The sequence below is a fragment of the Astatotilapia calliptera genome, chromosome 12, assembly GCF_964374335.1.
Source record: "Astatotilapia calliptera chromosome 12, fAstCal68.1, whole genome shotgun sequence".
NCBI lineage: Eukaryota > Metazoa > Chordata > Actinopteri > Cichliformes > Cichlidae > Astatotilapia > Astatotilapia calliptera.
In genome coordinates this window covers 33,545,659-33,558,461 of record NC_137433.1, presented here as the reverse complement: position 1 = coordinate 33,558,461, position 12,803 = coordinate 33,545,659, and the positions used below count along the sequence as shown (strand labels likewise).

Sequence of the window (12,803 nt, the reverse complement as noted above, 5' to 3'; positions counted from 1 at the left end):
GTTAGTTTGCAGCAGAACTACAAGCAAATGTGGCTTGTTAGAGCAGATTGTATTGCTTATCCACAAAGTGTACAGAAAGCCATATGTGTTGTCTTACAGTTAAACAAAGTTTGGCTGTGTTTGTTTCTGAATCCAGGATAATACTATATGCAAAAACTCCAACTTTATATTGATGTTAAATACAAATGCGTACACATATATTCTGTTTGATGCACAAGGATGGCTTGACGAAAGAAGATCTGTTCTCAATTCCAAGTTGTAACATACTAACACTTGCTCAGGACCTGTAGGTATCATATAGCATGCTGGTTACTCGCGTACAGTCATTTTACAAAGTGCAGGGCAGTGCTATTGAGCCAGTAGTCTGTAGTGCTCTGCTTCTGTTGTCACTGCGAGTAACATAAAAACAAAAGAAATGCAAATGGAAGAAGTTTGCTTTAAAACACGTACTTAACACTATGAAAGGGTGTATTTTTACCCAGTAAAATACCCAATAAACACTTGTGATTTGTACCATCTGGCACACCACCTACCTCTCAAAGCGAACTTTTGTAGTTTTCATTGTTGCTTCACTCTAAAAATGACGCTAAAGGGGTTTCCCTTGTAGTAGGAGTCTGTATATGATGTTTCAGTGACCTGAAATAAATGCTGCAGAATGCCTGCAAAAATTGGGCATGACTTGCATGACATGACCACTCCTAACAATACCCAATTCAGGAGTGCTTGGGTTCATGTGGTTTTGCTTACTGGACGCTCAAACACACATACAGACAAGTAAGAGAGCTCAACAGCTGACAAAAGTGTTGGAGGAAGCTTGAAATGTGCATATGCACACAGTCTCTCATTTTGAATTGCTTACATACCAACATATTTATCCATGAACATGAATACAAAAGAGCACAGACACATTTCATGGAGAGAAGTTGTTTTAGCCTTGACCGCACGTTTACAGCCACATGCTGGTGTGACCTGCCTAGTATTTATTCACTGGGAGACCTTTAGAAACAAGACACAGGATTCTAATTTATAGCCCTGAACTTTACAGTCTTGCCAGTCCATCGCTCTCTCTTTCTCTCTCTGTTTCTGTCTCTCCCTGTCTCTTATTTCTCTCATGTTATAATATTTCACAGACTGGCCCGACTCGTGCTTTATTGCACTCTATGGCTGTAATTCAGCCTTCGAGGTTTAACATGACTGCAGTATCAAAACATCTCCCTCATTACAGCTCAGTTTCTGATAGTTGAAATCTTCAGCTGCTGCTATACTGATTTTTTTTCTTTCATTGTTTATTTGCAAGAACTTACTGAAAATTTAATTTGCCTACCTGTGCAAGTACGCTTTCACACTGTTGCACTGTTTACAGCATCTGGGATTGAATAAAACATCAGATAGCATTTTAAAAAATACTTGACTTGGTTCCTACTTCTCTTACACATATCCGGTTTCCAGGATTTTAACCGTATAAATAATGGAGACTTAAAGGCTGCATGCAAGAAATAATCCATCCGGCTGTGGTTACTAAAGGAGTTTGTGTAACGGAAAATCCCACAAACACGATAATGATGATGCTTGTGGTCTTCAGTTCAGTTTTTTTTTTTTAATGCAACTAACTTCAAAATAAATGCCATCTGTAAGCTATTTTTTAAATGTTTGGTACATCTCGCACCAGTCAAAATTAATTCTTGAGGATGACCTTGAGAGCAGTGGAGAGAAAAATCCAGGATGTGTGACAAATTATTTGTTGATTAATTGCCAAGCCATTAGAACATACTGTCCTCAAACTAACGAAATAAAAAATGTTTAGAAAGAAAAATGAGGCCAGCTAATTTCTGTCTGACTTTTCAACAAGCATCATTTCTTAACCCTTGGCAAGTAAATTCCCTTTGTGAAGCTTTGAGCTTCTCTGTGCTGAGAAATTAATAATTCATGCTTTTTCCGACTTTTGAATGCTTTGAAATATAGGAAAGGTATTTTCTTCTCATAATGTATTTATTACTCTGTATTATCGACAAGGATCAAGTGGGTTTTTTTTCCAATGAAGGGAGTTCATTTTCACCTTCTGACTGGCTGCACAGTGGTAAAAAAAGGTGCAAAAGCATTTTCGTAGTCGCTTTAACGATGCCACAGAAAATATGCTTTAGTTTCATTTCCCAAGTATTAGTGGTGAGAACAAGTGAGCCCAACTTTTCAATATTTCCACTGCCTTCACACTGAAAACAAGCCTGGTTTCAAATGTAAGCAGCTGCTTAGTAGGACGTGACACAGGTGAGGTGGTGAAATATAACTCAGGGTTAAATGAATCAGTGACGTTGAAATGCCATACTGCTTTGGAAAGATATCTCTGTCTTACTTGTTTTTCTTTTTTCTCATTTTGCAAGAACTGTCAGACAATAGAAATGAAACTTTCTTATTAGAAAATAATCCCCCCGCTAGTTTTAATGCTTTTCAATAATGACTCAATTTTTTTCATTTTGAATGAGAAATCAGGGTTGTTAGTAGAGACAAAAGCCCTTTCCCTTTGCACCCTCAAATACTGGTAACTGAATCTAGTAGATGTTGCATTACATTTCTAATAATACCATTTTTTTTTTTTTTTATAATAGTAAACCTGGAATTTTGTTTCTCTCCTCAAAAGAATTTCTGTTTAAAAATAAATAAACAAATGAAAGGTGGAAAAACGTTGTCAGTGCACAGGAAGCATATATGCACGGTCACAGCAAAACATTTCCAACAGTACATTTGTGAGTGTGTATTACTGCGGCTCTGCATTAATTCACACCTCACCCTGCTGAGGAATATCATCTAATTTCTGCATACACTCACACCTCGATCGCCCCTCAGCGTCCCTTGTACAGTTTTTGGCTTTATTTTTAGTGTCTGGAGGCTTGCTGACACCAGAATGACTACTCTTGTCAGCATAGGCCAGCTAGACTGGCAGTAGACATGGCATTGATCCCAGACACATCTTGTTATTAATTGCACAATGACTCACTCCTTCCCTTACCTCCTTCATCAACGCTTTCTGTAGCCCCCCTTGGCCAGCCATTTCCTCACACCCCTCTTTCATCACTCAAAGCCTGCTGGCTAGTTCATGGAGGGAGGTGGGGTATTGAGAATCCGCCCTTAGCCAACAGTAAATGTGTTTCTTAGATTGGGTTGTCATCTACCAAGAATAGACCACCTAAGACAAAGATCATAGGCTGTATCCATTGGTTATTTGCAGATTAAACTGACTCAAAGGAGTCTTCTGTTGCATACCTCTGACCTTGCAGTCCACAGAGTCAAACTCATGGCTACAGCCAGCCCCCAAAAACTTCACTAATGAAGGTCAATGATGACGTCTGATATGCTGGAAGGTGTTTGTTTCACAGCCACAGTCGCCACCTAAAACTTAGGTCACCTTTTAAGTGAGAAGCTCACCAGAGATGAGCAAGCCTGAGCAATCCATTTTTTAGTCTTGCAGTCTAAGAAATTAATGTTATAGTAGGTATTATGCCGGGTTCAGCCTATATGATATCAGCCTAGTTATGGCCACAGCACAGGGGCGTCAGTTTGGGTAAAGCGTGAAAAGGGTTGATTATTCAGCAAGACCTGACTGATAGTCAGTCAGTCATTTTGTCTTGTGTAGTGTGTCATAATGGACAAAAAACATTCTTGCATCTGGACACTAGGTTGGTATATGTGTTATGATTGGACATGATGTGATCATGTGACCAGCAACATGTAATTTAAGAAGCTGTTATTGTCTGATGAAGAGCAGGAGTGGTAGATATCATCAGACATTAAAAAAGACTAAATTGGAGTCTTGCAGCATGCATGCTGTTTTTATGGACACTTCAAGATGTCCACTTTTAACTTCTGTGATGTTGACCAAAAGTAGCACAGAGAGATCCACCAGCCATTAAACCATTTATTTATTTTTTCCCAGCTGTGTGTAGCTACACCTGTAAACATCACAAAATGAAAGAGGAAGTGGAATAATGCCAGCTGGCCACTATCACATACACTGTGGCAGTGGTTGCCATTGTCGGTTTACATTCTTTGCTTGGAAATAGCCAGCTCCTCCTTCCTGATGACATCATGCGCAATTTGTAAGAGAGCCAGCATGATCGATAGTGGAGCAGTCTACGGTGTCTCTCGGTCAAACAGATGCAAGACTTTATAATCACCTCAAACAATCACAAATATTGTGTAGTCTGAGCTCGGCATCACATTTGGATCCAGTGGAAATTTGCAAAACTGAACCCTGATTGGCCAGTAAAAGGTCAAAGCAACAGAAGAGCCCTTGCTACCTCTTTTCTAACCCTCTTACCTTCCATAACACCCCCACTCCTCACCTCACACCCTACTCCCTTGGCCTGTGCACGCGAGTGAAGCGCTGCTGAGACTAACATGAGCCCCCTCCTTGGTGTTTGCATGCAGTCATTGCATCCAGCAGATCCTGGAGGCGGTGCTTCACTGCCATCAAATGGGCGTGGTGCACCGGGACCTGAAGGTGAGTAATTAGGATCACCTTGCTGTCCCTTGAGAGTTATATATTCGTGTCGGGGGGGTTGTGGGTGTGTTATTTGTCTGGTCTGGTTTGTCTGATTTATTATTGACAGACTGTCTGTATTATTTGTTGATGTAATGTCGCTTGCAAAGCCTCCTGCCTTCTGATCTAACTGTAAAACATATAGTATTTACTCAGATTTAGGTAAAAGCTTTTGCCCCCAGTCAGCGCTCCAACAGCCCCTTTAGGCTTTGTGGTGATGACTGAGGGACTGTTAAATGCTTTTTCCAGCTTTTGTCTGGCTCTCTTCTGTCGTACGCAGCCTCCAGCTCTCTGCAGTCACCTTCTTGTTGTATAAACATGACTTTCCCTGGTGTAAGAGGATTTTAGACATGCACGCAGGTCACTCCACCTGACCTGCACCTTCTCTCTCTGTAACCTTTTTGGAGCAGGAATTTGTCATTTACACAGCTGTCCCATTTTTATCGATGGATCCATCTAAGTTCTACCAAGAGGATACTTAATCTGATCTCTGGTTCATTTACCAGATAGAGATGGATATGAACTATTGATTATCAGGCACCCTGTGAGGTTTAGATTGACTTAAACGTGACAGCTCATTTTTTGTAAAGGCCCGTTAATTAACTTGTAGTGTTCTGAAGTTTGCCTGTGTTAGCTGACTGCCAGCTAGTTCAGTCCATTTTAGAGCTGGAAACAGTTAATGCATTTTCACATTGTTCTCACTGCTCTCAGGGATTTTTTTTCTTTTCTCAAGATGCCTTTTAGTTTTCCAAAGCAACACCTTAAATATAAACCATGTGTGAATAAGCATCAGAATAGAAACAAGTCTTTTACCTGTTTGTATTTTGCATTTGCATGCCTTTATGTTGCATCTTGTTTTACGTGATGCACCTCTGCTGTCCAGTAGACCTTTATGCAAATGTCAGGCATTCCAGTAAAGGCGTGTTGTGTTTATCAGAACTGTTGTGGCTCATGTCTTTATTTAGCTGACACACCTATCTGGTTTCACACCCGAGCGTTGGAGAGTGTTTCATGCAGTAGGTCATAGTGTGATGGCTGAGGACAGTCTGAGTCACAAGAACCCTCAAATTGGGAAAATGGGATACAGAAAATGTCGGCAACACACTGTGCACTTTCACGTGTGTGCCCCAAAAACCCATATCTATGTACAGACTGTAAAGCAGATGCTATATAGTGTTTTTGACATCTCAGAAATTAAATGTGTACTGATCCCAAGGCTATATGTCTATGTTGCTGGAAACCTCAGCAACAAAAGTAATGAAGGTAACAGGTCTTATAAGATGCATTAATTAAACTGTATCAAACTTAATTACTTGGGTATATAAGACATAACCTTGTTATTTTACTCTTGGATGACTGTTTTTTATGCTGCTAGTTTTTAAACCATCTATAAGATAAGGGTTTGCGTGTCTAGTGCAAAAAAAATCTGTACATATTAATCTCTTTAAGCATTTATGTCACTGTAAAATGAAATGGGAGCAATTTTCCTTCCACACCAGAGCAACATATTTGAAATGGTGTGCTTTCTTATTAGAGGTCTACATCCGTGCTGCTTTATCTAATGGCAGGAATGCCACAGCATCTCCAGATTCTCTACAGGCAAAGAAATAAAAGGGAGAAGAGAAAGCCTGGAATCATACCATTTAAAACACCCACTCATGACCTGCTCTTCAATACAGATTTTTCTGTCAGCTGTATTCTGTCCTTTTCTGCCCTCCTCAACCAAACCAGTTGCTAGTCATCTGTGTGCTGAGCTGTGTGTAGATGTCCAAGTGTATGTGTGCGCTGAAGAGATGGAAAAGGAAGCTGTGCCTCTCCCAAATGCTGATGGTGATTGCTGCTGTTATGTCTGAACGTTTGGCCTGCTTGTTTTGCATCACATTTATGCACCTTTTTGATGGAAGTGGATGCTTCGTCGTGGATTCCGCCCACATCCGTTTTCACGGATTATCTTAGTGCTGCAGTGTTGGCAAGTTCTAACTCCCCATTTACAAAAGAGTAAAGCCTAACGAAGTGGTAGAGCCGGGAGAATGTGATGACACAAGGTAGGCTCAGAGCCTTCGGATTACTGCTTCACTCACTCAGTCGCTCTCTTTTACTTATGGCCTCAAAGACTGTGAAAGAACACTTTCAACAATCTGTGCTTCAAATACACAGTATGCCTCTAAACATATTAGGAGAGGGAACAGATAGAGGAAGGCAGAGGATGTGAAAACGCATGCTGCTGCATTGCAGGGGAGTCAGTGACAGAAATGCAGTCTAAATATATTGTCCTCATTCTCATAAAGTTTAGATTAGTGTTGCTGTCTACTATTTAAGGAAACAACTACAGCGACTAATTGGACGAGCAGAGTAACTTAACAGGTGGAGTTAAACGAACAGAGGGAAGGACTTAACTGTTTCTGTCTCAGATTCAGTGTACAGGTTGGTGCGCAAAGCCTAGTATTATCAAGCCTCTGGTTATCGGCTGAAATAACACAGTATGTCTATGGACGTCAATGGAAAAGTTACTGTATTTCCCACCAGAGTGCTTTATTTGACATTCAAGATTGTCAGTTGCTTTTACGTAGGCACTGATTAAGTGAGATTGAGAGAGATGTAGTGAGTGAAAGTGAAAAAGAACAGGGACCAGTGGGGATTGCAGCCCATTATTAGAGCCCTCCTCTGACAGAGAATAATGAGGCTGACTGTATTATCTGGGCCACAGAGATGGAGACTACAGGGCCACAGCTCATCACATGAGCCTGGGACTAAAAAACACTGAAAACCAACAGAGTCACTACAGAAATGCGGACTAACCTTTATTGTATAATTTCCATGCATGTTGTTGAAATAACATCTGTTTCTGTGTGGGCGTGCACGCACTGGAAAAAAGTGAGAAACTGTCCAAACTTTTGCATGCATGCTTAGCTATGTGCCTGCAACTCTTTCTCCCTACTAGGACAGTTTATTTGTTTTGTACCCAATCCTCCATTTCAAAGTCTTAATGCCAATGTTGTTGTTTTTTTGTCCTCTTTCCCTCTTCAGCCAGAGAACCTGCTCCTGGCAAGCAAGTGTAAGAATGCTGCAGTGAAACTGGCCGACTTTGGCCTCGCCATTGAGGTGCAGGGGGATCAGCAGGCCTGGTTCGGTGGGTACAGTCACATCTGCATTTTAACCCATAAGCTATTGATGGGCTCACAGTGACCGCAGTGATAGAAACGTAGACTGGTAATGAAAGATAAATTTAGCTTCCAGTTCTGAAAAAGCCACTGAACAGAGGCATTTGCACAAGTCAGTCTGGCAATATCAAGATTAGTAGTGCTGATACACCCGTACTGATCAGTGAGTGTGTCTGTGGCATTTCTCAAGGAAGAGATTAGCCAGTGCTTCACAATCAACTCATCTTAAATCCTCAAGATTTCAGTCCTGTTTGGACCAATAGGTCATATCTTACTGAAGATTATGTTGCTTCCTATATAAGCTGATCCACAGATAGCACCAACACAGTCTATTGCCTTGAGTATGTCAATCAATTGTTTGGGGGGGGTTTTTTCTGCAGGATTTGCTGGCACACCGGGGTATCTGTCCCCTGAGGTTTTGAGGAAGGAGGCATATGGCAAACCTGTGGACATCTGGGCCTGTGGTGAGTTGTTCAGAGAAATATACACAAGGCACATATGGTATTTCCTAGATGATAAAAACTGAGAAACAAACTGTCTGAAATCCAGTTTCTAACAAAATGTGCATTTTGTGTGTTTGTGTGTGTGTCTGTGTACTTGTTTGTCCATGTGTTTTTGTGTGTGTCTCAGGGGTGATCCTCTACATCCTGCTGGTGGGCTACCCTCCTTTCTGGGACGAGGACCAGCACAAGCTGTACCAGCAGATCAAGGCTGGGGCTTATGATGTGAGTCTCCTCTCCCGCTCTCTCATTTCTCCCTTCCTCCTGTAATGCCCTCCCCTCCCCTCCCACTGCCCTCTTTCCTTTTTGGCTGCTATTACATAACTCAGTCACCTCATTCATATTTCAGGGGGTGCAAGGGAATGAGCCTCACCTTAGAACACATGGCATGGAGATCAGATTGAGCTCCATGTCAGACAGAGATAGTGAGAGAGAGAGAGAGTCTTCCTGAGTCTGGCAGTGATTCTGGGCTCATAGGACACAGTGTTTATGCCTAAACACAACGGGACCTGATGGGTTGAGAATTTCTTAACAAATTGCTTGGGGCTGTGTTGGACTGGCCTTTTGGTATCGTTAAACAACACATCCGCAGGGAGCCTGAGTGGCTGTAATGTTGGATGGACATCTACTGGCAACATCCTGAGGTCATGTGTGGTCAGGGAGCTGGGTTGTTTGTTAGTCCCTCTGTGTTTCTCTGCTCTGCAGATTTCCAACAAAGACATGTAAGCTATAAGTAAAGCTGCTATTTTAACACATCGGGGTGTGTTACATACAAAGTTGCATTTCAGAATTGTAATATATTCTAGATGCACTGCAAGGAGGGTAAGCCACAGAAGTTTCATTGCTGAACAGTCTGGATGTTCACAGTGCTGTGTTGAAGTATTTTAGTGGAAGGTTGACTGGAACAGAAAAGTTTGGATAGGAAAAGGTGCACAAGGATGACCGTAGCCTTGAGGATTTTCACGTAAAGTCAATTCCTCGAAAAAAGAGCTACAGCGGTCACATTTCTTATATCACGTCTCTTCTGAACCAGAAGTATCTTACCTGGGTTAATAGAAGAAGAACCGGGCTGTTGCTCAGTCGTCTAAAGTCCTAATTTCAGATAAAAGTAAATTTAGCATTTTGTTTGAAAATCTTCCATCTGCTGACAAGCTTCATGGAGATGCTGGTTTTCTTATTCAGCAGGACCTGGCACCCCCCCTCAGTCCCAAAAGTATTAACATGACCAAGTTGTTACTGTGTTCAACTGGCCAGCCAACTGGTCTGACCTGAACCCCACAGAGAATCTCTGAAGATGAGGGGAAGGCTGCGATCAAAGCAGCCTTAGTAGTGCCACAGCCTGATTGCTTACATGCCTCGCCGCTTTTATTTATGGTAAAGGAGCTTGAACAAAGTCTTGAGTATATCAGTTAACTAATTAAATTGGACATTTTTGATTTTTTTTTTTTTATCTTAATGAAATGTTTACTGGTGTTTACTGTGCTTTATTTTTTTTATATATTTTTATTTATTTACTTTTATTTACTTTTACTTATTTGTTTGTTTTACTGGTTTTCTGTTATTCACGACCTATAAACTGTAACCATCAGAATGGAAACAAAGAAGGGTTGAAATATTTCACTTTTTTATTGAGTGTCGTATTTATGGAAATGAGGTTTTTTTTTTATTTAATAATGAAGAAACTGCACTTTTTCAGTATATTCAAATTTTTGAGCTACACATCTAAGCAGTACAGCAAACACACGTTCACTCTGTCAAACGAGAGAACGAACGTTGGTTCATCTACATGCATTAAATTTTGTAGTCACACTGTAAAAAAGCATGCCTGAAAATTAGAAGATTTGTACATGGTACAGGTGTAATACTTACAGAGACATAACATCAAAGAAAATAACTACATAAAGTCATGATAAAAGGCCAAGGCATAGTTAGATTTGCTATTTAAAATCTACTGACTGCAGCATAGATTTAGGAAGGATGTAAGATTGCCATAAACAGCTGGAAATGAGAAGGTAGTCAGAACCACTAAATGTTTAAAGAAGATGAGCCTGAGCTGAGGAGAGCAGCAGAAAGACAGCTTAGAACAGAGCAGGCATCAGTAACGGCACTTATTAAGACAGAAAGGGGAAGAAAAGAAGAAGCTGGGGTAGAGGTGGGTTGCAAAGCAGCCTACAGTGCTAAGGATATGGTAACTTAGAGAGCCAATTGGATAAATAGAGATAAACACAGATATGTGTTAATTTTCAGATGGTGATTATGAAGGATAATTTTGCTCCCCTTATGTGAGGTGTTTAGATGAAGATAGGCAGCAGGTGTAATATGAAAATATGTTTTAATCCATTTAAAGACTATCTAAGGACATTCTATATCCTCTCTGTGAATGTGAGATTTATGTTTTCTCTGCCTCTAGTTCCCATCCCCAGAGTGGGACACAGTCACCCCAGAGGCCAAAAACCTGATCAACCAGATGCTGACGATCAACCCAGCCAAGAGGATCACTGCTCAAGAGGCCCTCAAGCACCCATGGGTCTGCGTAAGTGTCCTCTGCTTGATAGACAAGCAGACAAAAGTTATTTGTACACATCTGGAGTACACTACTGGGTGCCTTAAATGTAAATCTAAAGAAGGCAGACAATGTTCTTTTTATCTTTTTCTTCTCCCTAAATATAATTCTGTATTTGTCACCCTCTTCCTCTACCCACCCCACTCCTCTTCTTCCGTCTCTTCTTCCTTTTCTCAGCAACGATCCACAGTGGCATCTATGATGCACAGACAGGAGACCGTGGAGTGCCTGAAGAAATTCAATGCCAGGAGGAAACTCAAGGTCTGTTCGCATACTCACCCTATTACACTTCTTCCCCTTCTGCTCTAATAAGCTCTCAGTCCTTCTGCTGCTGTCCTCACTCACTTTTATTACCTCATTACTTTAGGGTTCACCAAAGTGATTCAAGAATAAACTAGCACTGCTGTGGGTAAACATAAGTGGGTTTAATTGGCCTGCAGTATAAAATATAGCATTTGCTTCATCTATATGATATTTACATATGCAAAGTCATTTCAAATTTAGATTCAGTGTTATGCATGGTTTCCCTTTTACACTGATTTATTGCTTAGATTTTGTGTGGACGTAACGGCTTAGCCATTGGAGCATGACACTGTTACCCTGCTGCTTTTGGCCACTCTTGGCATGGCTTAAATACCAGCACATGGCAAGCTGAAGTGCAGGTGGCTGCAGGCAAATGTTGCACCATTCAACTAACATGCCAACAGCGTCAAACAATTGTCTCGGGCTTTTCACATTTAAAGTCAAGTGGCAAGGTTAGATGTTTTGCTACATAGTGAACAGAAACTGCAAAACACAACAAAAAATATAAGAAAATCAAAGCATGCACAGTATGAAAAGAGGACAAAATGTACAGACAATCAATCTGTGATTTAGTGCATTTAAATAAAAACGAACACAATAACAAATTTTAATTGAATAAATCCAATTCCAGGTTTATGCTAAATTTTAGCATACTATGATTAACTTATGGTCTTCTGGATACTTCCTAAAGCAGGGACATGTTTTATGTGTTAGTGGTCAATAGAAAAAATCTACAATAACCTTTCTGCACACTTAATTTTTGCCGTCTCAAGTCAAACCAATCTACTGTTTTTAGCTTTTAGAAACTCTAGTCCATGACAGGAGGCCAATCGCAAAGAGTTGATATCCAGATTTAACAAGTCCACACAGGAAATAAGAAGGGAGGCCCAAAGCTGATGCATTTCAAGCTGAGAGAGTGGGTTTTAAATTGTGTGTCGAGCCAAAATTCAAAATTGACTTCTTTTTAGTGTGCATTGTCTGGTGAGGGGCTAAAAAACTGAGAGTGAGAGAGTGGAGAGCATCAAGAGGAGGGCTGTTTATTTTCAAGCTTTTTTGTGTGTACTTTGTTTTTTAAGTCTTTTTTTTTCTAGATTTTACTCTAGTGTAGCTTTAATTTTTTGTAATATGTTGCATAAAATCATTTAGAGATGCAAAAATCTCCTAGACATTTACTGCCTGTTCTTTTCTCTTTAATTCTGAATTTGAGCTGGATGTTTCAGATGTGGACTTCATATCTATTTCTGACCTTTTAGACATTTGTTACTGCCACTCTATTCGTTCTGATTACAGGGAGCGAGAGATGTGTCATGTGTTATCTATTCTGATATTAGGCATATCATCATCCCATCGTCTGTTTGAAATTCCAAACCATTTTTGAAAAGTTTTCGCCTCCAGTTTGAGATGATTTCTCCAGAGAAAAAAAAAGTGCTAAGACGAGCTGCTTTCCTCATTGTTCTTTGTTTTTTCTCTCTTCTGTTTTCTTGCTTGTCCTTTGTCTCCTGTCTTTGTATCTCACACATTTTTGTTTGACTAGGACAATACTGCAGAACATTTTCGTGTGCCAGGCTATTATACGGACTCACTTTGCAGTCATGCTGCATTTTATCAAGTAGTTTTTTTGCTGTTGATTTTCATAGCCTGGCCTTGTTGTCAGCGCTTTAGATGTGAGTAGGTCTGAGTGGGTTACATGTGCAGCTTGGTATTCTTTGTTATTGTGGAGGAAAGTTTTTTTTTTTTTTCTC

General features: G+C 40.5%; 1 protein-coding gene across 36 annotated transcripts in view; it reads left to right on the top strand.

The window, feature by feature from the left end:
- camk2b1 (calcium/calmodulin-dependent protein kinase (CaM kinase) II beta 1) overlaps nt 1–12,803 on the top strand; it is a 77,564-nt gene that overhangs the window by 27,139 nt on the left and 37,622 nt on the right. For 22 of the 36 annotated variants that reach the window (XM_026186711.2, XM_026186708.2, XM_080309433.1 and 19 more), the window contains exons 6-11: nt 4,423–4,495; nt 7,562–7,664; nt 8,076–8,159; nt 8,326–8,420; nt 10,606–10,728; nt 10,936–11,019. In XM_026186711.2, the coding sequence (XP_026042496.1) occupies nt 4,423–4,495; nt 7,562–7,664; nt 8,076–8,159; nt 8,326–8,420; nt 10,606–10,728; nt 10,936–11,019 (562 nt within the window). The remainder of the gene's footprint in view (nt 1–4,422; nt 4,496–7,561; nt 7,665–8,075; nt 8,160–8,325; nt 8,421–10,605; nt 10,729–10,935; nt 11,020–12,803) is intronic. The other 14 variants (XM_026186706.2, XM_026186701.2, XM_026186683.2 and 11 more) reach the window with 1 other exon arrangement.